Consider the following 23,100-nt stretch of genomic DNA (forward strand, 5'->3'; position numbering starts at 1 on the left):
GCATCTTTTTCCATCTTGTAGAAGGAGATAAAGAAAATGTTATTAGAAAAATACCTATAGTAATGACTATATAAGATGATCGTAAAATATATAAAGAAAATGTATCCTCTAGAGACTCAGTTTTTTTAAAAGAAGTATTAATGATTAAATGAAATCTATAATGTCAAATCAAACATGAGAACTAATAAACTTACCTTTAGGTTCTACACGCATAGGTTGCAAGTGGGTATTTAGGACGAAATTTCACACTGATGGGACTATCTAAACCTTTAAAGCTCGACTAGTAGCTAAGGATTTTAGACAAAAACGATTGATAGATTATTTTAACACATTCTAACTAGAATAACATCCATTAAGATATTATTTGCGCTAGCTTCCATATATCATCCTCACATCCACTAAATGGATGTAAAGACCGTATTTGTAAATGGTGACCTCAATGAGGAGGTATACATGGAACAACGTAAATGATTCGTTTTACCAGGAGATGAAAATAAAGTATATAGATTAATCAAATCTCTAATTGGATTAAAATAAGCACCAAAACAATGACGTAAGAAGTTTGATTCTAAAATACTATCTCATAATTTCATACATAATGTAACTAATAAATGCATATATTATAAAGTATATGGTAACTGTATAATTATTATTTATCTGTATGCTGATGACATGTTAATAATTAGTAATAAAATGAAAAGTGTGACTAAAATAAAAAAGTTTTTATCTTCCGTATTCAAAATGAAGGATTTTGGACAAGTAGATACCATCCTAGGTATCAAAGTTAAAAAACATTGTAGGGGTTATACTCTTTGCCAATCTCATTATATTGAGAAGATACTAAACAAGTTTAACCATCTAGATATAAAAGAAGTAAAAACCTCATTTGATCCAAGTATTAAGGTAAAAGAGAATAACGGAAGAATAGTTGCACAATTAAAATATGCTAGTGTAATAGGGAGTCTTATGTATGCTATGCAATGCATTAGACTTGATATCGCATATACTGTGAGCAAACTTAGTGGGTTTACTAGTAACCCCAGTACTGAACATTAGAATGCAATCAGTAGAGTCATTGGTTACTAAAAATCAACCAAATACTTATAACTATTTTATTCAGAATTTTCTACCACATTGAAAGAATATACCAATGCGAGCTGGATATCGATTGCAGGGGACAACAAGTCTACTACAGAGTGGGTATTCACCCTAGGAGGTACAACTGTATCTTGAAAATCCAAGAAACAGACTTGCATAACGAACTCAATTATGAAGTCTGAATTCATAGCTCTGGTTGCAACAGACAAAGAGGCTGAGTGGCTAAGGGATCTTTTATTAGAAATTTATTTTTTTTGTGTAAAGCCTATATCGGTTGTGTTACTACGTTATGATAGTGAAGCTACATTAGCTAGAGCCTATAGCGGCATATATAATAGTAAGTCTAGACATATAAGTCTTCAACATGATAATGTCAGACAATTGATTCGAGATGGAATCATTAATATTTCTTATATGAAATCAAGTAATATGTGAAAAGTTTTCAGCAGTAAATTATTTAAGACCTCATTTATTTTGAGCATTATGAAAAATGGTTGGGTCTTAGAACTCTTAATGAAGTCTAGTCCAAAAGGACAAATGCCTTAAAGTAACAAATACAGTGGAAAGATTTCACTTATATGAACGTAGAGATGGTGCCGTCTCTCATGAGAGTTGAAGTTTTCTCTTGAGATCGTTCACGAAATAAGATAAACACATGGCCATTAATTGCGCTGAGCAAAATTATGAGAACTCTAATAAACATATAATAAATATGTGTGTGGTTTCTCCGGCTCTATTATCTAGGAATAACTGGTTCAACGCTACAGCTATCAGTCATTTCGATGGAGCTCTGAGATACTTACACTAAGGGAAGATTCAAATCGAAAGATATCTTTCTTTATGCATATATGCTATTTTTATTCTGTCAGAAATATTTTTTCTGAAAAAATACATTTTAAAAATTAAGTGGGGGATTGTTGTAATATATTAATTTTAAATATATTTTTAATAAAAAATATTATATAATATAAATAAAAAAAGGTTTACAAAAAAATCCATTTTTTGTGTTTTGGGAATAGTCCCACATTGGAAAAAGAGAATATGAATTTTGTGTATATATGAGAATGGAGTATAGTTATATTTATCTACCTAGTTTGAGGAGAATTGGGCTTGCATGTTCCAGTGCGACCGCGCTTGCGCTTGGGCTCGAGGACGTCCACGGGCTCGGGTTAGGTCTTGGTCACGGTCATGGTGCGAGGGCATGGGCATGTGGGGTCGTGTGGCTGTGGAGGCACTAGTGGCGCACTTTGCACTTCGCACGTCTGCATCGTGTCGCAGAGGGTCGCTTCTTCGCGACTTTACGTGAGGCTCATGCAGAACAACTAGAAACAGCTAATAATGGCTAGTTTCTCCAACAGCTAGAAAACGGTCAATGAGATTTATTTCCCTAGACCATAACTCACAGCCACCAATGCCTATATAAACAGGGCCTGGATGAGTTTTCAATCCATCACAACTCACTCCAGCAGAAATCATACGAACCATAGCCACTCCACTCGTATAGACTAGAGATTCCAACAAGACAACAAGGTTCATCTGAACGATTGCCTGAAGAACAGAGCAGCAGTGTGGTCTAGAATGGTTCATCTAAACCATTAGCTGAAGAACAAACCAATGCAGTGGTCTAATTCACACTTCTTCTTCTTTTTTCTTTATTGGGATTTTTCCTTTTATTTCTTCTAGACATTGTGTAACAGAGTTCTATTAGTGGGTCTTCGTATTTGCTCAACGCAGACCCATACCAAGCTCGTCGTATCCTAGAAGCAATTTGCCTATAACATTTTCAATATACTTAATTTACTTGAGTAGGGGCAACTAATGCTTTAAGGACAGTGTTCCAAACCTGCTTAAGCCTGTCTTGATTTTCAGATCATTTTGGTTTTTCGATTTTCATCTTTTACAGAAAATATAATTTCTGTACTTTTTTCAACGGACTCTCCTGTATTTAAAGAGAAGGCAAAATAGACAACTCTTATGGATTACACCAAAATTTCATATTTTCCTGACTTTTCAAAATACAACAAAAAAAATAAAAAGTAGATTTGAAATACTTTAAAATATTTTCCAAACATAAAAAAGCAGCCATTTGGATTTGAAGCACGCCCCTTCACCCCAAATCCAAGGTGCAAAACGCACTCAGGTATACAGGCATAAACGCACTCAGTCTTAAAACCATATTCCTTTGCGGCCGCGGATTTCCTGCGAAAGCCTTTGGCAGGGAGTTCCTGCACTGGAACTTAGGTGGGGCCTACTGTGATGTTTGTGAAAAATCCACTCCGTCCATCCGTTTTGTGAGTTCATTTTAGGACATAGGCCAAAAATGAGCCGGATCCAATACTCGAATGAGCCAAAAAAGTGATGATTGAACAACCATGGTTGAAATATTCATGGGCTACAGAAGTATTGAATCATGTTAATATTTGTGTTTTCAGTTCAACTCAGTAGGAATGACGTTATGAATGGTATGGATGGCATGTAAACATCACTGTCGACCCCAGGAAGGTTTCAATGGTAGGAATTTCCCTAACTACATTTTCCTTTAATACGGATAATTTGAGTCTTGGATCCTGCTCAGTTTTGGTATCTCACGCTAAAATGAATTCAAAAAAGGGATGAACGGTATGGATTTCTCATAAACATCAGGGTGGGCCCCACCTTGGTTCCTAGTGCAGAAAGAGGAAATCCGCGTCCCTCTTGTGCATGGTTTGCTGTCGCAAGAAATCCGCGTCCCTCTATTGCATGGTTTCTTGCGAAGGCAGCAGTACTGTATTTTTGCTCTCTTATCTTCAAAAGCAAAAGTACATGAAATCTGCGTCCCTCATATGCATGGTTTCTTGATAAGGCAGCAGTACTGTATTTTTGCTCTCTTATCTTCAAAAGCAAAAGTACATTTTTCCTTCCAATAGAAAAAAAGCACAATTTCATTGGTAAAAAAAAGAAAGAAAAGAAACCAAGAGCAGAGAAAATGAGACCGCAGATCATATTATTCGGAGATTCAATCACCGAGCAATCTTTCAGGCCGGGTGGATGGGGGCTGCTCTTGTTGACACCTACTCTCGAAAGGGTTTTTTTTTTTTCCCTTTTATTTATATAATTTTTATGGTTATTGTAGAATACCCAACTCAGAATTTCCACTCATTTGTACGAGTTTCGAATTTTCGTTAGTTATTTAGAAAACCCCATTGAAATCTGCGGCTGATTTGTACGAATTTCGATTCGCGTGCACCCAACCATATGAATGGAATATGAGGGGCTGCTCGTTGAATCACTGCCCAATAAGAAACTAATTCCATTCCAATCTAAATATAAAATTCAAATTCAAAAACAAATCTCATTTGGAAATTTGGGAAGCATTTGCAGAACTGATGGTGTGCCTCCCACATGATGTCCTTTTTTGGCAAGCTGGTCCAGTGAACCAAGACCTTCGTCATTACTCGGTCACGTCATTTAACCATCCGCCTGTCAAGTATTTATCCAATGGGTTGGACCATCACCGCTAAACTTTGGAAAATGTAAACATGTAACCAAATGATAAGATCTTGCGAGTCAAGATGAAATACATAGTAAAATAGTAAATATTATTGTTCGGTCCATTCCGAGGATGATCTTCCTCCTAAAGCAAGCATTGAGTTTGGAAAAGTTTTTGACACCTCTTCTTTATTCCTTTGCTTCCATTTATACTTGTAGCGTTGGATAAAATAAGCAAGTAATTCAATGCATATGTAATTAAATGCATTCATGTTGTTAAACATTGATGTCTTCAATGTTCTGAGCCATTCGACCGGTCGAGGGTTCACTTGATCGGTTGAGGCCCACTTGACTCGAAATCTAGCAAGCATAGCTTTTGTGTGTCCGGGCTGCTCGACCAGTCGAAGGTCAGACTCGACTGGTCGAAGGGGTCCTTTGACTAGGCAAAGCCCTGGCTCAACTAGTCGAGGGTTACACAAATTTTGCACAGATTTTATGCGGACTGCGTAAATTTGATGCGATTTTCGAAATTTTTCAAAGAGGTGCGTAAGTGGAGTTTCCTAAACTATAAATAGGGGTCCCTAAACATGAACAATCTTCCGAAACTATAAGTGGAGTTTCCAACAATTCATACCTCGTACCCTAAACAAGAAACTACTCCGTTCTCAATCTAAACCTAAAAGTGAAATTCGAATGCAAATCTCATCTAGTATCCTTCCTATTTTTTGAAAGATGATAGCAATATTATTAAAAGGCAAAAACAGAAAGAGCAAAGCTGCACAAGAACAAGAATTTACAAAACCCACAAGAATATACAAAATCCCACCCTACACACTACAGAAGCCGAAACCTCACTCATTCGGGAAACGACCTGAGCCCCTTACACTGGATTCATGGAAAAGCAATCTGAAATAGACAACAAAACCCGACTAAGAACTGACAAAGCTGCGTGCTCTTTGTTTTTGAAAGTATCATTATTGCGTTCCAACCAAATCGCCCACAGCAACGCCATTAAAGCCATCTTCCATCTTCACTTTCCTAGTGTACCCGCAGTCCCCATGCCATGCCACCTCCTTCCTATTAAGGACTTATTTTAAGATTTTAACAAGTTTTTTTTTTTTTTTTTCGTATTTGCAGGCTGATGTAATGGTTCGTGGGTATGATGGATACAACACCAGATGGGCTTTGTTCTTACTAAATCAGCTTTTTCCTTTGGTAAGATTTGCATCGCGTTTGCATTTGGGAGCTGATATTGACACGCCCATTTTGATGGTACACACATTTATGCTATTTTGATAAAGTGCATTGTCGATCATTACAATATATTTGCATGGGGTATTGGTATAGAAAATAGGAGCTATGGTCCATATGTGGGACCCAACTGGGCCTACCTATGATAAAAAAGATCCACAATACTCAAGAAGTAACCGTGATTGAATATTCACAGGCATGCAATTACTGCATGCAAAATGGACGGTAAGAGCAAAAATGATCTTACTGTCCATTTCGCTGCCCCTTATTTAATTGTCTGCGATCATCCAATTTGGAGCAGATGAAAATTTTATTAACAATTTGGAAAGAGATGCCAAGGAGATGGAGCATTGCTTTTAAAACCAGCTGATGATTTTCAGATGACATCAGCTATAAGCTTGATTCAAATTTGTAAGGGGACAATGACTTCAATGATTCAATCATTCATCTCTACACAAGTGTCAGATTCTGAACACTAACAGAAGACATCTTTCATTCCATGAATCTTAATCTTTCTACAATAAAGCTAATTGCTATAAAAGACACCCGATAAAAAGATCTGTGATCAATTACAGAAACCATGCAATTTTCCCTCATAACCTCTTTCTCTTGCTTTGTTAAGTAAGCTATTCTTACTGGGACTAAAATTAGATGACTCTGGGTCTTGGGGTCAGGACATGATTTTCACCTTCAATTGTATCACACTTAGGGCCCGTTTGGCCGGGTGGACTGGAAGGGATTGAATGGTATTAAGGTGGATGGCATGGATTTCTAGGTAACGATGGTGTTGTCAGTGGATTGTCTTGAGATCCAAGGGATTGCTATATCCCTGAATTGTTATATCTAGTCTGTTTGGCACGCCCGAGCAATCCTGGGATTAAACCTTTCCATCCCTTCCAATCCCTCAAACCAAACACGTCCCAGGCAAATTTAAACGGATTAGGGTGGATTGGATGGGATTTAAATGTAATGATGGTGTTGTCAGTGGATTGTCTTAAGATCCATGGGATTGGGATCAGATCACCGACTCTGTTTGGCACGCCTGCCAATCCCGGGATTTAACTTCCAACCCCTTCCAATACCATCCAATCCCTTCCAATCCGACCAGCCAAACGGGCCCTTAGTGTTTTCAGTATCGGAATTGATGCAGGTATCACACCCGTGAGATATGGAAGCATATCGGTTTCACATGGGAAATGTTGAGGTCAATATTTGGATCACCCTCCACTCAATGTTGAGAACTCAAAACGTACCCTGGTCCTGCACAGAAAAGTGAGCAAAGGAGACCCTGACTTAAACAAGGGACCTTCCGATGCCTAAGTCAGGCTGGGGAATCTAGGTATAAGTCGTGTAATGTAAAGAGAGAGTGCTAGATCTTGCATACCTATTCTAATGGAGTTCGCTGGTATTTATACTTGTGGGTCGAATGGATCATGTCCGTACATCTCGGCACGATTTACTCAATTAGATAGATATTGCAATCGTGGAGATATTATCCGTAATCTTTGGATCGTGCAATGTATCGTGTCTTAAGGGTGCGTATCCTCGGGCGAGATCTTCGATCACGTCCGCATTTAGGATAGTACCCAGACTCAGTACTCGGAGTATCACGGTCTAGGCTCGGCCTCGTCTTGCCTAGGCCCGAGACTGAGTAATAGTAGTTAGAGTTTACCGTCGGGACGCTCAGGGTCGGAGTTCATTGACTGCCGTCATTTTTAGATAAGGACGAGAACGAGGACGAGGGCTCGCCTCGGCCAACCCGTAGTCGCAACTCAGAGGTTGGCTCGCACTTAACGCAATGTTCCTCTTCCAATGCCTTATAACTGATTCGAATGGTTCAGGACGACACTGATTGTCCTTATTCAGGTTTCCCCGTAATAGGAAATATCACATGTATTGGGGAATGTATCTCTGTTTGATGGAAACATTGAAAAAATGATGGGAATTTTAATGAAACTTCACGGGTTGTTAAAAGAGACATGATTACACACTTAGAACTCAAAATATTACAAAAAAAACAAGAATGCATGATAAGTTTACTCTGCAGGGGGTCCTAAACTATGAATTATCTGACAAAACTGATGCAATTATATAAAAAAAAATTCATACAATAAAAATACCAAAACACAAAAAGTACATCCAAAAACCAAAAAAGAGAAGCAAAATACATTTGTGGCAACTACATCCTACCAAGAGATTCCCTAAAAAATCCCTGGAAAAATAGTTTTTTATTTTATTTTTCAAAAATTGCAGTTTTTTCACCTCCCATGTGCTGCCTCGATATTGCCAACACACATCACGTGTTGATAATACCGGGGAACTTTATAAAGAAATTCTGATGATGTCTCATGATATTTCGCGGTTTCATCAAATACGATGAGATATAGTCGGCTATACCAAGAAATTTTATGGTTCTCTGGTTTCATATCAGAGATGTCCGATACCATTAGCATCGGCTAATACTATCGATACTGAAAACACTGATTACAATGAGTTATAGCAATGTGGAGGCCACATTTACACCCACCTTTTTTACTTCTGGTAATACAGGGTTACAGTAATACCAAATTGCATTATTGTTTATATATATATACACACCACAAGAAGAAAAGGGTGTCTTTTGGGAGTTTGGGCGAGTGCTGATATCAATTCCCTCCTAGAAATGTCCTTGTTCTCTTGACTGATCTCTTCAAAGTTTCATAGTTTATACTGATTATTATTATTAGTATTATTATTTTAAATTTCTGAATTACTGATTTGTATTTGTTCATCCTATTTAATCTGACATGACAAAGGTAATTGTCTAACAAAATTGTAGCGTTGGACACACAATGACCCAAATGCAGGATATATCTTTTTTACTTTATTTTGGTATTAAACATAATCTACTACTTCATTTCTGCCCGCAAGCCAAGCTAGAGGAAGATGATGCTTCCAAATATGTGCTTAATGCGCTATCAGAATGAGGAATTGGTTGATCATCTCTTCGTCCATTGTTATTCGCAAGAGAGATGTGGGAGGGCTTCTTTATCTTGTTTGATATTGAATGGGTTTTGCCGGGGTCCATTGAGTCTTTCTTCTTGTCTTGGCACGGTGGAGGTAAAGGAAAGAAAGTTTGGCATCTTTGTTTACTAGTCGAATTATGGTTTCTTTGGTTGGAAAGAAATAATCGTTGTTTCAGGAATCAGAAAGGAGAAATATTGTAGGTTTTCAATTTGGCTAAAGTGCATGTTATGGAATGGACGATTGAATGAAAGGCTTTTGCTTTGGCTCATTTTCCTGATAGCTGGATAGATCGGTAGATTGTATTTTCCTTTGTGTTTTCTTCTTTGTAATTCTTTAGGCTTCGGCCTTTGCTCAATAAAATCATCAAATTTAAAAAAGAAAAAAGAAAAAAGAAAAAGAAGAAGCATAATCTACCACAAGATTTATTGTATTCCTATTCATTTAAATGTTTGTTGTACACTTTCTTTTCTAAACCAGTATTTAAATAATAACATATCTCCTCATGTCCCTGTCTGATGCCAATGCATGTTTCAAAGTTACACTCATTTCATCTCAAAGAGTTCCATTTTGATCCAAAATAGGCAACAAAAAGGCAACATCTTTTTAATGGCGGTTCATTGACAAAGCACATTGTAGTTTATGGAAAATCTCTACTTTCATGGTAAAAAACTGCACAACTCATCTTCATTTCATTGTAAAGTGCTTCAAGGAGTCTCTTGTATCTTTTCTTTTGCAGAGCTGCACAAAACCGCCTGTTGCTGTAACAATTTTCTTCGGTGCTAATGATGCAGCCCTTTTGGGGAGGACCTATGAACGACTACACGTGCCTGTTGAAGAGTACAAGGACAACCTTAGAAAAATTGTTCGTCAGCTGAAGGTTCACATTACAGTTCATCATCACTCCAAATTACTGATACTCTTCCCTTCAATATGATTCTTCTGATTTCATTGTTTTTGTATTTATGTTCTTGGCTTTTGTCAATACACCCATTCTGTCGGATATATCTGATCAGTTGATTGCTGCATTCCAACTCGTATAAAATATTACAAGTGATTTCTGATTGTTTGTGTTTATGCTTACTTTTCTGATTTAGCTGCTCTTTTATTTCATATTTTTCCTCAATATTCATTAGCATTTTCTATTTTAGTTTCATCTCCATCAAATTTTAAAAGTGTGTACTCGCAGGAATGCTCCCGTACCATGTTGGTGGTGCTGATTACTCCACCCCCAGTTGATGAAAACGGGCGAAAGGAATATGCACGGTTTGACACTTTTCCCCATTTCAGTTCCATGACCAGTTGGCGACCAATGGCATGCCACATTATTCACGAATAAATCTGGGAAATCATTGCATTTGAAAAATGGCCTGGTTTTTATAAATAGACCCATACCTAGGTTGGGTGAAAAGGACCCAAGTGAAATATGTTGCGGTATTTGATGTTATGAAGTCAGAAACATCCAATACCATATACACCAATCTTATTGAATACAAAGGGAAAAAAGGGTGATTATCTCCAAAAATCACAGATGGTCATTGTTTTCATGACATAAGAGAGCTTGCTGAGCTCACATGCATGTATAAGGCTTCTCATTTGCAAATCACGACCTGTGCCACCATGGCACACTGACATGAGATTCAACCTATCCAGCAGGTGGGTCACATCTCTTTTTTTCTTTGAATTCTAAGAAGGAAAAAATAAGGTCAATTGCATCAACTGGTGGGCCACACAATTCGAAAAACATGAATGGATGGATTTTAAAAGTTTGGGCAAGTTTTTTTAAGCTCTGTGACTATTCTAATGGTTTGGTTGCAATGCACGTATACCATGCTTGCACTAGGGTTACAACTTGGGTGGATTGGGTCAGCATGAAGTTCAACTTGAGCCCAACCCACCATCAAACTAGGTCAACCTATGGCCCAACCCAAGTCCCAGCCCAAGCTTCCCAACTTGAGCCTATACCAATTTACCAAATCCCCAACCCTAGCCCATCTTGAGTTGAGTTGGGTTGGGTTGGGTTGCAACTAGGGCTAGGCTCATATATTATTAATTAATGAACTATACATGTGTATACGGTAGCATGCACATAAGCTACCTTATACATACGTGCAGGCTTCACAAACCTCCATGCAAGGGTAAAGATTCACCATTTTCTCATCGAAGGAGAATCTAAAGAATGAGTGAATTCGTTTTCTTTTGTTGTAGTGAATTGCATACCTTTAATTGTCTTTTTTTTTTTTTTCTTTTGCCATTTTCTCTTTTGCATATTTGTATCGTTTTTTATCGATTGAATTGCAGATCATTATGGTGAGCAAGCCGCTGAACTGCCAGAACGGACGAATGAGATGGCTGGTGTCTATGCAAAGCAATGTGTTGAGGTAGCTAAAGAACTGGTCCTTCCATCTGTTGATTTATGGTCCAAGATGCAGGAGACTGTGGGGTGGCAGAAAAAATTCCTGAGGTTATATATGGGTCCTTTCTTCTTCTTCTTCTTCTTCTTCTTCTTCTTCTTTTTCCAAACAGAGTCCCACTCTTTCCTTTCCTTTCCATGATGTTGCTTTGAAATCGAATTGGGGCTAGCAGGATCATTATTTTTCAGTAGTTGGGGAAGAAGGGTCACAGAAAATGCATATTTACACCCCCTCTTTTTATACATATGCCCCTTTTTTATACTCTCGGTATTATGCTCTTCTGCTATGCTGAATTGGAAGCAACTATACTCTCCCAATTCAACAGAATGCCGTTCTTCATGATTTGTTCATTGATGGTCCTTTGGATGATAAATTAGCTGACCGTTAGAAAAGGGACCCACCCATATCGGGCAGCTGGGACCCACATTGACTACTGTTGATCATCTGCTTGGAGGGCCCCACTATGGATCACATGGCAGAAAAATATGGTCACTAGACAATCCTGTCCAACCAATGGATTTCTAGGCATTGGGTGTGGACTGTTGCCTATGGTTTTTTGGTCGGTCCAATCAGAATAAAGTTTGGGCAAGTGGGGCCCATGTGCAGAGCCCCATTCATGAATTCATTCTCTTTTCTTTTCTTTTCTTTTTTTCAATGAAATGAAAAAGAAAAAGTTAAGACATGTTTCGGCATGATTGGATGCACAAGTGAGCTGAGATGCGAACAGTTAGTTTTATCAGGTGGAAAAAGAAATTATCCCAAATTGAAGATGCACTTCGTGCAAGTTCCATTTGAAAGTACTGTAATTGCAATTTTGAGCTCAGACCTTCAATATGAACACTTAAGCAATTACAATTTGTCAAATGATCGCAATTCAATTCGATAGTGCATCCAAACCTGCCCTCACTGAAACACACAAACAGGAAGAAACTGAGAAAAGATCCCGAAACACGTGCATGCGCGCGCGCGCGCACAAGATATAGTCTTTAAGGTGAGGAAGGAGTGAAACTGTTAAGGCTTCTGAAGCAAAACTAATGGTGGCATAATTCCTTTCTTTTGTTGTATTGCTGAACTTTTTTTTTTATATAATAAATACAGTGATGGCTTGCATCTGACTGAAGAAGGCAATGCTGTAGTCCACAGAGAAGTGGTGAGAGTATTCAATGAAGCTTGCCTCTGTGGGCCAGAGATGCCATATGACTTCCCCCACCATTTTGAAATAGATGCAGAGAATCCAGCCAAGGCGTTCCAACGGCTGCTGAGATCGGAATGTAAAATCTTGAATGAGGTTCTCCTCCGTTTTCATTGCTTTGTTTCTTTCTTTCCATTCTTTCGAGTGGAAGCTTGCCTTGAAGACAATGGCCAATGGCCTTCTTTTGATGACCTTCAACTTGCATAAATAGAACAACGGCCTGATTGAAGAAGGGAGTTATATAATCTGTTCCACTCATCTTTCGGTTTGGAGAAGTGGATCACATGATTTTCGGGATGAGCAATCTTCATGGTGGGGCCGACCTTTTGCATGGTTTGGATGTCCTACACAAGTGGCATGCTGGCGAGAAAGAACAGCCTGCATAACTAGTTAGCATGCAGGCGGTCATCTGTTTCCACCCATGCCATAATCAATAACATTCTGATGAAATATTGCCTCAAATAGGCAGGGGGCAAGGTGGCCCCCACCATATTAATAAAGTGGATGGTTGTAGTAGTGCTATGATCATTTGGTGTTAGGAAAACTATTTTTGGATACACCGAAAATAAATAATAAAATAAAATTATCACTAGGCTGAATCACGTATAAAATACGCTGTCCTTAAAGCGTGATTCACCCCCTTATCAACTGCTGATGGGTTACAGGCGAATTGCTTCCAGGATAAGACAAGCCTTATCTGGATCCAGCGTGCAGCAATCACGATAGGTCCACTATGGAACAATTTTAACGCAGTCGATTTATTCTGGCAGACTTCTACTATGGAGATGACAAAGTATTCTTATATGAAGCTATTGACCGTATCTGATTTGATGGGGAGATGGTGTGTTGAGATGATGAAATCGGACTGGAATGGTCCAGTTTATATAGGCCTCAGGTTTAGACCCGTTACTGTGTGGTATTCAATAGTCCAGAACGTTTGAAAAGCGTTTCTGGCCGTTGTCCATTAATCTCAGACGTTTCTGGTCATTAGATCTGTAGATCTGACCGTTGGATCATCCTGGCCCGTCCGTTTTCGGACCGTTGTGGCTTTTAAGGTAGCTATCCGTTTAAGAAACGGCTGGACGTTTCGGATTTAAGATCCGACCGTTCTCAGTCACCTATAAAACCCAGGCTCATTTCCAACATTTCAGATCCACACCGCCCTAAGGCTCTGACCAGACCCATCGCACCGCGATCACACCGAGTTCGCGCAAGGTCGCGAGGGAGCGACCACTCTGCGACACGATGCGCACGTACGAAGTGCAAAGTGCGCCATCTAGCGCCACTACAGCCACACTACCTCACTGCCTCACTGCCCACGCCCACGCCCACGCCCACGCCGGTGCCCGAGCCCGAGCGCGAGCTCGCGCGCACGTGCTTGCAACCAGGTTTCATCTCTTCCAAAAAAGCTCCAAGTAAGAATACCCTTCTCAACATCTCATTTAAACCACAAAAGTTTTCTCTGTATTTCCGATGTGGGACAAAGCACACACACCGCACTTTTTAATTTAAAAAATTCAAAAGGTATTTTGGAGGGAAAATCCCGAAATTTTGAAATTTTGAAATTTCATTTTTTAATTATTTTTTAAACCACAAAAAGGCAACAATCCCCCACTGGTTTTTAAAATAATGAAAAAATTCTGCCAGAATAACAGTTATTATGTATAAAGAAAGATATCTTGCGATTTGAATCTTTCCTTAGTGTAAGCATTTTAAAGTTATTTCGAAATTTCTGGTTGCCGTAGCATTGAACCAGTTATTCCTTTATGATATAACCGAAAATACTACACACATAATAACTTATGCGTTAGGTGTTCCTTTATAATCTCGCTTAGCACTTTTAATGGCCATGTGCTTATCCTGTTTCATGAACGATCCCGAGATAACTCTAAGTCTTATGAGAAGCGGCACCACTTCTACGTTCATATAGGTGAAATCCTTCCAGTGTTTCCGTTTAAAACACTTGTTTTGTTTGACTGGATTTCATTAAGAGTTCAATACTCATCCCTCTTTATAACGGCCAGCACTATCATCCTGGATGAGGTTATCAATTTATTTAGTGCTGAAACTTTTCACTTGTCAATGAATTGTTATTACCCATTAAACCCAATATTTAGAGATTTTCTAATTTAGGGTTGGGTTTCTTTCACTGGTGAAATTTTAAGTAAAGAGTTTCAATCCCATCCCTCTAGATGTTGTCCTTACTACCTCTCTCGTTAGAGGTTTAGTAAAAGGATCACCTAAGTTATTACTTGATTTTACATATGAAATCGCAATGATTCCATCTTGAATCAATTGTCTTACATAGTCATGTCGCAAACTTATGTGCCTGGACTTCCCATTATAGGTACCACTATAGGCTCTAGCTAGAGTGACTTCACTATCACAATGAAGTGAAACAGCCGGTATAGGCTTCGCATAAAATGGAATTTCTAAAAGAAGATCCCTTAACCACTCAGCCTCTTTGCCTGTAGCAGCTAAAGCTATGAACTCAGATTCCATAGTTGAGTGCGTTATGCAAGTTTGTTTCTTGGATCCTCAAGATATATCTGCACCTCCTAGGGTGAATATCCACCCAGTAGTGGACTTGTTGTCCCCTGCACTCGATATCCAACTTGCATCGGTATATCCTTCCAACACTGCTGGAAATTCTGAGTAAAATAGCCCTAGTTCTTTGGTTTCTTTAAGATAACCTAGAACTCTACTAATTGCTTTCCAGTGTTCAACACTTGGATTACTTGTAAACCTACTTAGTTTACTCACAGCGTATGCTATATCCGGTCTTGTGCATTGCATCGCATACATAAGACTACCTATAGCACTAGCATACTCTAATTGTGCAACTGCTCTTCCATTATTTTCTTTTAACTTGATACTTGGATCAAACGGGGTCTTTGCCTCTTTAATTTTCAAGTGATTAAACTTATTTATTATTTTCTTAATATAATGAGACTGGCATAATGTAAAACCCCCACTATGTTTTTTAACTTTGATACCTAATATGGTATCCACTTGTCCAAGATCTTTCATTTTGAAAACTGAAGAGAGAAACTTCTTAGTTTCAGTTAACCCTTCCATTTTATTACTGATTATTAACATATCATCTACATACAAGCATATGATTATAACATAATCATTATATACTTTTGAATATATGCATTTATCAGCAATATTGTGTTCAAAACCATAAGACAGAACTTTAGAATCATATTTATTATGCCACTGTTTTGGTGCTTGTTTTAATCCATACAAAGACTTAACAAGTCTACATACTTTTCTTTCATTTCCTGGTAGAACAAACCCTTCTGGTTGCTCCATGTAAACCTCCTCATCGAGATCACCATTCAGGAATGCTGTCTTCACATCCATTTGATGGATATGAAGATGATGTATGGAAGCAAGAGCGAATAAGATCCTAATCGATGTTATTCGAGCTACTGGTGAATAAGTGTCAAAATAATCAATTCCATCTTTCTGTCGAAAACCCTTAGCAACTAATCTTGCTTTAAAAGTTTGAATTGTACCATCTGTGTGATATTTTTTCTTAAATATCCACTTACAACCTATTGGTTTAGAACCTGGAGGTAGATCTACCAATTCCTATGTTTGGTTTGATGTTATAGAATCCATTTCATCATTAATGGATTCTTTCTAAAAAGCGGAGTCTCTTGAAGACATAGCTTCACTAAAGGTTTTAGGTTCATCTTCTATAGTCAAAACCATAGGTATTTTCCTAATCACATTCTCTCTATCACCCTCTACTAGATGAAAAGAGAGTCGTTGAGAGTCTATTTGATCAGGATCAAGACTCTTTTCTACTCTTGCTCTTTGACTCCTACGAGGTTCACTAGGAGTTTTCTCTTCTATTTGTAGTTCTTTTATATTTTCATTAGGAGATTGAATCTCAGTATTCTTTTTCTCCGTGAATACAGAATTCTTAAAGAACTCTACATCTCTAGACTCTATGATTACATTGGAGTCTAAGTCTAGAAGTCTGTAGGCCTTACTATGTTGTGCATATCCTACAAGGATGCACTTGATAGCTCTTGGTCCTAATTTAGTTCTTTTAGGTTCTGGAGTTTTGCAATATGCAAGACACCCCCACACTCTAAGATACCCTATGTTTGGTTTTCTTCCTTTCCATATTTCGTATGGAGAGGTCTTGATTTTCTTAGAAGGAATTCGGTTTAAAACATGACATGCGGCTAACAGCGCTTCTCCTCATAGGTTTAATGGTAACTGTGCTTGTATTAGCATTGAGTTGACAATTTCTACTAACGTCCTATTTTTTCTCTCTGCTACATCATTTTGTTGTGGTGTATAAGGTGCTGTGCACTGATGTATTATGCCGTGTTCTTCACAATAGTTAGAAAATTCATTAGAGAAATATTCTCCTCCTCGATCACTACGAAGGATTTTAATATTTTTATCTAATTGATTTTCTACTTCAACTTTATAGATTTTGAATGCATTAAATGCTTCATCTTTCGATTTTAACAGATATATATATACATATCTTGAACAATCATCTATAAATGTTATAAAGTACCTTTTACCTCCACGGGTAAGAACGCCGTTTAGTTCACATATGTCAGTATGCACTAGGTCTAATATTTGAGAGGATCTCTCAACGCTAGGGAATGGTTTCTTTATTATTTTAGACCGTATGCATACTTCACATTTATCTTTGTCACTATCATTGTATGATATTAGGCCATTCTTAGCCATGAGTTTTATGGTACTGTAGCCAATATGGGCTAGTCTACCATGCCATAGCGTTACAGACTCAATCATGTAAGCAGAAGAATTCTTTTCATTTAAAGAGAGTTTGATCATCCCATTACAAGTGTATCCCTTACCCACAAAGTTTCCATTCTTAGACAAGATTAGCTTGCCTAATTCAAACACAACCCTAATCCCAGGCTTGCTCAAGAGATCCCCTGAGACAAGATTCCTCCTTATGTCTGGGACATGCAGTACGTTAGTCAGGATTACCTTCTTTCCAGAGGTAAAGAGTAATTCCACGATTCCTTTACCTACAACTTTCGATCGTCCTTCATTTCCCATTTGAACCTCTTGACCATTGGTCTCATTTTCATAGGTTTTGAAAGCAGATCGATCATTGCATACATGGACTGTGGCACCTGTATCGTACCACCAACCAGGGATTTTCTCTTGAACTAGGTTCACTTCTGTGACCATGGCTACGATTTCATCGTCTACTGCATTGGCCTCTTTCTTAGGTTTTTTTCGGTCCCTACAGACTCGGGCGAAATGCCCGGTCTTACGCAGCATAGCAAGCTCCCTTAGGTTTGCCGTTTTTCTTCTTTTGGGTTTTCTTGAATTTTCCTTGATCTTTGTTAGGTTTAAGGGAATCAGCTTTCTCATAGGTATTATTCTGGGATGTCTTTTCTACTGCGTTCACCTTGGATGAGGATGCACCATTAGCGTCATCCTTTTTGTCTCGGTTACGAGATTCTTCTTCAATACGAAGATGCTCCTGGATTTGTTCTAGGGTGAACTCTTCGGATTTATGCAGTAGTTTCTTCCTATAATCTTTCCAGCTCGGAGGCAACTTTGCGATTATAGCTCCGACTTGAAAGGATTCAGGAAGATCGATTTTTATGGCTTTTATTTTATTTACAATAAGCTGCAGTTCCTGGATTTGGGCAAGCAGCGGTAGATTGTCTACCATCGTGAAGTCGAAATACCTAGCAATTAGAAATTTCTGTGTACCTTCCTCTTCAGCCTTGTATTTGTATTCTAGTGCGCTCCAAATTTCTTTCGCTGATGTGGTCCCTGTGTACAAATCGTACAATCGATCAGAGAGAGCATTGAGGATGTGGCCACGACACAGCAGTTCATCTTCTTGTCGCTTGATCCTAGCAGCGATCTGTTTTGGAGTGTCAGTGTCTTTTGCTTCAGGCAGAGGTTGGAGAGTCGGGTCCAAGATGTAGAAGATCTTCAGCGCAGTCAGCAGGAATTTCAGCTTGTCCTGCCATCTAGTGAAATTTGAACCATCGAATCGGTCCAATCGGATCAGATCCTGGTTCATCAGTTTGATTGATGCAACACTTTCGGTGTCCATAATCACGCTTTAAGATTGTTAGGAAAACTATTTTTGGATACACCGAAAATAAATAATAAAATAAAATTATCACTAGGCTGAATCACGTATAAAATACGCTGTCCTTAAAGCGTGATTCGCCCCCTTATCAACTGCTGATGGGTTACAGGCGAATTGCTTCCAGGATAAGACAAGCCTTATCTGGATCCAGCGTGCAGCAATCACGATAGGTCCACTATGGAACAATTTTAACGCAGTCGATTTATTCTGGCAGACTTCTACTATGGAGATGACAAAGTATTCTTATATGAAGCTATTGACCGTATCTGATTTGATGGGGAGATGGTGTGTTGAGATGATGAAATCGGACTGGAATGGTCCAGTTTATATAGGCCTCAGGTTTAGACCCGTTGCTGTGTGGTATTCAATGGTCCAGAACGTTTGAAAAACGTTTCTGGCCGTTGTCCATTAATCTCAGACGTTTCTGGTCATTAGATCTGTAGATCTGACCGTTGGATCATCCTGGCCCGTCCGTTTTCGGACCGTTGTGGCTTTTAAGGTAGCTATCCGTTTAAGAAACGGCTGGACGTTTCGGATTTAAGATCCGACCGTTCTCAGTCACCTATAAAACCCCGGTTCGCGTAAGGTCGCGAGGGAGCGACACGTGCGAAGTGCAAAGTGCGCCGTCTAGCGCCACTACAGCCACTACAGCCACACTGCCCACACCCACGCCCACGCCCGTGCCCGAGCTCGAGCACGTGGGCGCGTGCGTGCGTGCACTGGAACACGCAACCAGGTTTCATCTCTTCCAAAAAAGCTCCAAGTAAAAATACCTTTCTCAATATCTCATATAAACCACAAAAGTTTTCTCTGTATTTCCGATGTGGGACAAAGCACACACACCGCACTTTTTAATTTAAAAAATTCAAAAGGTATTTTGGCGGGAAAATCTCGAAATTTTGAAAATTTGAATTTTCATTTTTTAATTATTTTTTAAACCACAAAAAGGCAACATTTGGTGAGTTGTTTTTGAACTCTGGGCCCATTGGACGGGATGGATCACACCCTGGTTTTTGAACTCTGGGCCTGTAAGGATCTTGCTGCCATCATGGATGGCCAAAGCAATAGACCTCAAGAGCCAATCTTCTCCCACAAAGTTTGAATACATAGCGCATCAGTCTGGTGATCTGGACAGTCAGTGATGTGGGGCCCATGGTAGATGGACCATAGATTGGAAGTTTTGCAGATCTGATGGTAAGATTCGTTTCCTCTACCAAGTTTGTAGGAAAAGCTTCTTCCACAAGTATCACGTGCTGGTAAAGGGTATTAACGATCGTTCAACTTATTCAACTACGTGCAAATGATATTCAACCCGTCAGTATGGGGTCTATTGTGTTGTGTGCGTGCCATCCAATTAGCCCACAGAGTACCACCATTATGATGGGATGACCCCAAAAAGCAGGTTTATGTGGTTATTAGGTGACCACACTTTTGTTGCTTTGTTTGCACGGGGGATGTATAGTGTATATTTCTGACAGTCAAATAGTTATTATTATTGTCATTAGTATTATTTTACGGTGGTAGTTCCACCAGGCATGCTAAAAACTATTAACGCGTAGTTTTCAGTGGTTGGAATGTGGGTGATTTGTGGTTCAATTCAAACCAAACAACTATGATCCCAAGCACTAAGATATGCAGATACGTGATGTATGATCGAGATCTAATGAGATTGGCTGCCTATTCAATGAACCGCCTCCTCGATGTGTAAAAAAGATTGGGCTATATTTAGAGGGTAGGATTCGTCGTCTAATGATGAGTTACTTCTATACGAAAATAATTTTTAATACAGATAAAGAAAAATGAGAAAGGAATTTGCACGCGTAGACTCAAATTACAACTAAAATTATGAGCTACTTGATTAACGCTATGGATTATACTACAAAATGTAAATGGCGTGTAACACTTTGTGAATGGAGTGGATCTTATGCACATAAGTTTGTTCTTATTTTAGTGTGCGAATCACCCTAGCATTTTTGGTCCAAGATTGGATGGTAAGGATAATTATGTGGTTTTTTTTTTAGACCATGGCCTTTACAATGGTCCCCACCACGAGACGAAAGGGTTAGTAACCCTAGACCCTTACTCATCAGGAGGCCCACTTGTACACTCCCGGCCCAAAAAATTAGGCTAAGCTCCTCAGCAAGCGGGCCACAGGCATATGAAAAGGTTTGACCAAAGATCCACATTTATTGTTAATACCTGGATCATTGATTAGTGGACCATCTGCATTGCGTCTAAGGGTGGCGATGGGCTGGGCAGGCCATCCCGACCGGGAGTGGATTGGCTGGTCACTGGTGTACAACACACCACCAACCTAGCTGGTGTAGGTACGGTCGTGTGAAGACACCAACGAGCTCCAAGTTGTACGAACGGTTCAAAGGAGATCAAAGCTATGTGGCGTCATAATGATGTACCTTGAAATGAGTTAGCAAAATAGATAAGCAATATGGATAAGGTAAGCCACTTAGGGGTCGTGGATTGGAGGGGATTGGAGGGGTTTCAATTTCCCTCTGTTGTTTGGCAGCGTGAAGTAATCGGGGGTTTCTAATTCGAAGAGGGGGTTTGCAATCCATGGTGAGAGCTTCAATTACACCTAAAATCATTTCAATAGTTGCAGGTGTAACATGTGTGTCACTATACATTATTATTCTTTTGGGCACATGGCCTACTAATGATGATCAGCATCGTCCAAACATTGTCTATGTAAATCAGCATCGTCCAAACATTGTCCAGCACCATCCAAATATTGTCCATATTAATCAACGATTAAAAATCATTGGTTAGTCACTCAGACATGATTTTGTGCTTGCCGTCCATCCGAGACTTAGAATTTCATCATTTTCAGGCAAATCATATCTTTCAACGGGCTTATCACAACCATAATGTCAAAAATTATATATCTCACTAATTAGGGATATTAAAGTTGATTTAGTAATTAAATTCAAACCCCTATAAATATACCATGCATATGTGTTTTTGACTTAAAGTTGATTCACACTCTAGGGTGCCAGACACACTAGGAGGATTGCCAATCCAGGGGGTTTCCAATATTGGGGGTTTCGAATCTAGGGGGTTCCAAATCCACGCTCCCAAACAGGCCCTTGGTTGTTTGGCAGCATGAAGTAATTGGGGGTTTCAAATCTAGGGGTTTCTAATCCCCTCTTTGAGGGGGTTTGCAATCCACTGTGATAGCTTGGATTACACCTAAAATCATTTCAATAGTTGCAGGTGTAACATGTGTGTCACTGTACACTATCATTCTATTGGGCACATGACCCACTAATGATGATTAGCACCGTCCAAACATTGTCCATATAAATCAACACCGTCCAAACATTGTTTAGCACCATCCAAACATTGTCTATTTAATTAACGATTAAAAATTATTGGTTAGCCACTCAAACATGCTTGCGGTCCATCCGAGACTTGAAATTTTATCATTTTCAGGTAAAGCATATATTTCAGCGGGCTTATCACAACCAGAGTGTCAAAAATTATATATCTCACTAATTAGGGATATTAAAGTTGATTTAGCAAATAAATTTGAACCCCTATAAATATACCATGCATAGGTATTTTTGAATTAAAGTTGATTCACACTTTAGGGTACCAAACACACGGGGAAGATTGCCAATCCAAGGGGTTTCCAAATCCACGCTCCCAAACAAGCCTTTAGTTGTTTGGTAGTATAAAGTAACCGGGGGTTTAAAAACCAAGGGGTTTCTAATCCCCTCTTTGAGGGGGTTTGCAATCCACGATGATAGCTTGGATTACACCACTCCAAGTGTAACATGTGTGTCACTGTACACTATCATTCTACTGTGCACATGGCCCACTAATGATGATTAACACCGTCCAAACATTGTCCATGTAAATTAGCACCGTCCAAACATTGTCCATATTAATTAACAATTGAAAATCGTTGGTTAGTCACTTAGACATGATCTTGTGCTTGCGATCCATCTGAGACTTGGAATTTTATAATTTTCAGGCAAAGCATATATTTCAGCGGGCTTATCACAACCATAATGTCAAAAATTATATATCTCACTAATTAGGGGTATTAAAGTTAACTTAGTAATTAAATTCAAACCCCTATAAATATACCATGCATAGGTATTTTTGAATTAAAGTTGATCCATGCTCCGGGAGGTTCCGAATCCAGGGGGTTCCAAATCCACACTCCCAAACAAGCCCTTAGCTTTTTCAACATTGCCTTGATACGAAGGTTGATGTTGAATGAGTCACTACTAAATCTAGGGCTGTACATGAATCGAGGCAGCCTGGTTAGCTTGCTCAACTCAACTTAAAAAAGCTCGATTTGACTCAGTTTGAAACTGAGTTCGAGCTTAGTTAAACTAATTTTTTGAGCTCGAAATAATTTCGAACCGAGATTGAGCTTGCCCGAGGTCAACTCGACTCGGATCGAACCCAGCTAAAATTGAACTCAGATCGAACCAATTCAGTGACTTGGTTACTTTGATATTAATGTTGCTCACTAAGTGTTTGATGAAATCACTCAACGTAGTGTGGCCGATGGCAAGGAA

General features: G+C 39.0%; 1 protein-coding gene across 1 annotated transcript; it reads left to right on the forward strand.

The window, feature by feature from the left end:
• Window positions 1-3,909: 3,909 nt before the first annotated feature.
• On the forward strand, window positions 3,910-12,648 carry LOC131235111 (GDSL esterase/lipase At5g62930). Its single transcript, XM_058232239.1, has 6 exons — window positions 3,910-4,159; window positions 5,702-5,781; window positions 9,560-9,700; window positions 10,010-10,109; window positions 11,122-11,284; window positions 12,333-12,648. The coding sequence occupies exons 1-6, from the start codon at window positions 4,126-4,128 to the stop codon at window positions 12,631-12,633; spliced, it is 819 nt and encodes a 272-aa protein (XP_058088222.1). The 5' UTR covers window positions 3,910-4,125; the 3' UTR covers window positions 12,634-12,648.
• The last annotated feature ends 10,452 nt before the right edge of the window (window positions 12,649-23,100 follow it).

Source organism: Magnolia sinica, chromosome 19 (assembly GCF_029962835.1).
Source record: "Magnolia sinica isolate HGM2019 chromosome 19, MsV1, whole genome shotgun sequence".
Taxonomy (NCBI): Eukaryota; Viridiplantae; Streptophyta; class Magnoliopsida; order Magnoliales; family Magnoliaceae; genus Magnolia; species Magnolia sinica.